A 4,526-nucleotide genomic window follows, 5' to 3' on the forward strand; every position below is an offset into this window, starting at 1 on the left:
AAGACAACGCCTCCGGTGACGGTGTTGCTTGCCATCGGCGTCGATGGCGTTGGTTGGATTGAGTTAATTATGAAAACCTGAAATAATAACTTTAATTAGAAAATTGATTTTTTTTTTAACCGACAAATATATTAATAAAAAGACCACTCCAAGCAAGATACTAACTAGGAGGATCAGAGTACAGAAGGAAAGGAAAAGACAGGAGAGGTTATAGACAAAGAAATGGATTGACACACCATTCAATCCCATTAAAAGAACATCTTAATCTCTGATGTTTGAACCACAAAAATACTAGACTTGACATTATTGACTATTTTCATAGGAGCAATCCGAGTTTTATTGAAAACCCAATCACACCTCGCCTTCCAAATAAAAGCCAAGTTGCCCTATAGCAAATGCTATTTACACTTTTCCTTCTATTCGCGCAGGTTCTAGGTTAAAGCTAAAGTTCACCATATCTTCGATACTTTCAACATTAGGCAAGGGGACATCACACCATCTGAAAATCCATTCCCACACTTTGGCTGCCAAAGGGCATCGAATTAGAACATGATCTATAGACTCCACCTCATATTCACAATAACAACAAATGTGGGAGATAATATTGAAATCCCTTTTTTGTAGGTTAGACGCAGTTGGGAGACGATCAATATTTTTCTTCCAAATAAAACAATTCACCTTAACTGGGACTTCGTGTAACCATTGAATGATTGTCTCTCCTGAGCTCCCGCTTGGCCCATCAATTCTTTCCGGTGTTGGGCGCGGATAATGGCCTCCCTTGCTTGTGTTTCGGTTAGCCTAAATAGGAGTTTCCTTAGGCGGGCACACGACTAGTAAAAAATTTACCTAAATTGCATTCGATGATTAGATTAATGTTAGTCACTTTTATTATAATAAAATATAAGTTGTTATTAGTTAGATTAATATTAATTTGATTAATTATATACACTTTACAATAAGATGTCAGGATTTTACATAGTCTTTTATGTAGTCTTCAAGAATTTATACACAGTCTTCAAAATATAACTCTTAACAAGGGTGTTTTTTCTTTTTTAGAAAAATAATTTGACTTTAAGAATATGGTGTTTATTTAGTAACACCCTTTCTCTTTTAATAGGAGTATCTCTTTTTCTATTTTTGTTAAATTTGATGTCAAAAAAAGATGATTCTAATTATATACAAATCTATTTATTCCAATTTTATAATTTTCAAAGAAACCAAAATCAATAACATAGATGATAACTTACAAGTTACAACACATTTCCAAGTTACAAATTAAAACAAGATCACTTTAAGTGACAAATATAATTCCGGATGCATAATTTTGGTTAAATATTAATAAAAATTATACTTTTGTCCTAATATTTTGTTTGTCTCTTCCCTTATTTCGCACAACCTATGTATCTTTGTAAAGAGAAAATTATCATTGTTAATGAAAGAAATATAAAAATCGATGCTTCCCTTTGATGTTAAAAATCAAGTTGTTTTGATCACTAACAATACATAAACCATCTAAAAAAACTTGATCGGAATTATATCTCTTGTATATGTAAATTACAATTATATTTGATATTTTTTTTTAGTGGATTTAATAAGAGATTGAGTTTGATTAGATTTTAAGACTGTTTGATAATATTATTAAAATCCTCCGATTCGGTCTTATAATCTCTGATATGCGTCTTATTTGGTCTGATAAAAGGTTGTATCAAATTCAATTAAATATTGATCCAATCAGATTTTATTTAATTAACAACTATCAAACAAACAAAATTTTATGATGTCTCAATATTTATAAAACTAAATTTTTATATCAAAGTTACAAATTTTAATAAAACATGTCATATACGTATTTGTAACTTTTTAAAACAAGAAAAAATAAATATATTTCTATTTATATGAAATGGTATATGTGAAATGGTATGTTTTAAACGTGTAGGAAGATAATATTTAATTTCTCTTAAAAGTTAAAACAATCCCTTTCTATAAGCCCGGTTCATAGGCCCATTCATTGCTGCTTCTCGTTTCTCCGTTTCATACGCCGGCTCGTTTGTATCTCTGATCATAATCAATCAGGCGTTGAATCAAATTTCGTTTTGCTCGAAGATGCTCAGTATTTCGTGCACAATTCTTCAAAATCCCAGCTGATAAAGGCATGCCCAGCAGCGTTACTATCGTTACTTTAATCAGGAAACGACTGAGTTCAAAAGGGTTCTCCCAAATTCGATACTTTTCAGTTATCAACCCAAGAAAAGCACCCGAAAACGAGCAGGAGTCAGCGATTGAACCGCCAATTCATGAAGACATTTTCAAATCCGGTCCGAAATTGGGTTCCTTTAGAGTGGGTGATTCCACATTTTACACCCTCATTGAGAACTTCGCAAAAACGGGAGACTTCATATCGTTGGAGAAGGTTTTTAGCCAAATGAAGCGTGAAAGAAGAGTGTTTATAGAGAGAAATTTTATATTAGTATTCAAAGCTTACGGGAAAGCAAAAAAACCGATGAAAGCCCTAGACTTGTTTGATAAAATGTGGGTCGAGTACCAATGCAGACCAAGTGTTCGATCATTTAACTCAGTGATTAATGTAGTCATACAAGAGGGTTTGTTCAATAAAGCTCTAGAGTTTTATTCTTCCATTGTTCTTCACGAGAAACAGGTTTCACCAAACGTGCTAACATACAATCTAATCCTTAAAGTATTATGTAGATTAGACCTCATTGACAGAGCTATCCAGATCTTCAGGGAGATGCCACTTAAAAAATGCACCCCAGATGTGTTTACATATTGCACTTTAATGGATGGATTATGCAAAGAAGATAGAATCAACGAAGCTGTGTGTCTCTTGGATGAAATGCAAGTCGAAGGTTGCTTCCCAAATGCTGCAACCTTCAATGTCTTGATTAATGGTTTGTGCAAGAAAGGTGACTTATCACGTGCATCAAAGGTTGTAGATAACATGTTTCTCAAAGGGTGCGTCCCAAATGAAGTAACCTACAACACCCTTATACATGGTCTCTGCCTAAAGGGTAAATTAGACAAAGCTGTTACTCTTTTGGACAGAATGGTTAAGGCTAAATGTGTCCCTAATGATATTACATACTCTACAATCATCAATGGGTTAGTGAAGCAAGGAAGAGCTAGTGATGCTGCATCTATGTCAATCTCTCTTGAAGAAAGAGGACTTCCTGCAAATCATTATGTTTATTCAACACTTATAAGTGGTTTATTCAAAGAGGGAAAACCCGAAAAGGCGATGAATTTATGGAAACAGATGATAAATAAAGGGTTTAAACCAAATACTGTGGTTTACAGTACTCTAATAGATGGTTTATGTAGAGAAATGAAACCAGATGAAGCTATGGATGTTCTTGAGGAAATGAAAAAGATAGGTTGTGAGGCAAATGCCTTCATATACAGCTCCCTGATGAAGGGTTTTTTCAAAAAAGGTGACACTGATAAAGCTCTTGAGATATGGAAAGAGGCTGAAAGTCAAAATTGTGGTCAAAATGAGGTTTGTTATAGTGTAATCATTCATGGACTATGTAACAATGGGAAGGTGAAAGAAGCTACAATATTTTGGGAGAATATGTTGTCAAAAGGGTATAAACTTGATGTTGTTCTTTACACTTCTCTGATTCATGGACTATGTAACAATGGGTGTCTTGAAGAAAGTTTGAAACTTTTTAATCAAATGATTTGTGAAGGGTCTGGGATTCAACCAGATGTAGTGACTTACAACATTCTTTTTGATTGTTTGTGTAAGAATGGTTTTGTTTCACGTGCTATTGATTTGCTAAATTGTATGATTGATCAAGGGTGTGATCCGGATTTGGTTACTTGTAACATATTCTTGAAAATGTTAAAAGATGGGATGGATAATGTTGAAGATGGGAGTGAGTTTCTTGAACAACTTGTGGTTAGGCTTCATAAGAGAAAACGGGTTGTGGGGGCCACGAAGATTATTGAAGTGATGATTGGAAAGTATTTTATGCCAAAAGAATCGACTTGGGAAATTGTTATTCAAGATGTTTGTAAACCGAAGAGGATTCGAGCTGCTATTGATAGATGTTGGAATGATCTTTATGTTCAATGATAGAGTTGATTAGTATTTCTTTTTTTTGCTCTTTTTCATCATTCATTGTTGTAAAATATGCAATACAAACCATTTTACATCAATAATGAATACTGTTGGTGAGTTTTGGGTTTTGATTTTTATATGTTTTTGAGGTCTCTTTATTTCTTGGTTTTCTGTTTTTCTGAGTAATACGATTCTACACGTTTCAAATCTTCAACTTGGAGTTTGAATGTTCGATGTAGAACTTGGGGAGCTAACACTAGAATCAGTGTAAATTTCACCTTCAACACTGGTTTTCTCATTAAAGTAATAGCTCGATAATGACAAATTTTTGTAACTTTGTTTCTTTATTAGTCTTGATTTGATGTTGGAAAATGATAAACCCAAATGCAAAGAAACAATAATTATTTGGGGTGTAAAAATCGGTGTTGAGTTTTGTGTCAATTGAGTA

The 4,526-nt window shown here is 33.4% G+C and overlaps 1 protein-coding gene across 1 annotated transcript; it reads left to right on the top strand.

The window, feature by feature from the left end:
- The first annotated feature begins 1,978 nt into the window (after window positions 1–1,978).
- Window positions 1,979–4,209, top strand: LOC111891763 (pentatricopeptide repeat-containing protein At4g20090). The gene has a single exon (XM_023887829.3). The coding sequence runs from the start codon at window positions 2,153–2,155 to the stop codon at window positions 4,091–4,093; it is 1,941 nt and encodes a 646-aa protein (XP_023743597.1). The 5' UTR covers window positions 1,979–2,152; the 3' UTR covers window positions 4,094–4,209.
- The last annotated feature ends 317 nt before the right edge of the window (window positions 4,210–4,526 follow it).

Source organism: Lactuca sativa, chromosome 5 (genome assembly GCF_002870075.4).
Source record: "Lactuca sativa cultivar Salinas chromosome 5, Lsat_Salinas_v11, whole genome shotgun sequence".
Lineage (NCBI taxonomy): Eukaryota > Viridiplantae > Streptophyta > Magnoliopsida > Asterales > Asteraceae > Lactuca > Lactuca sativa.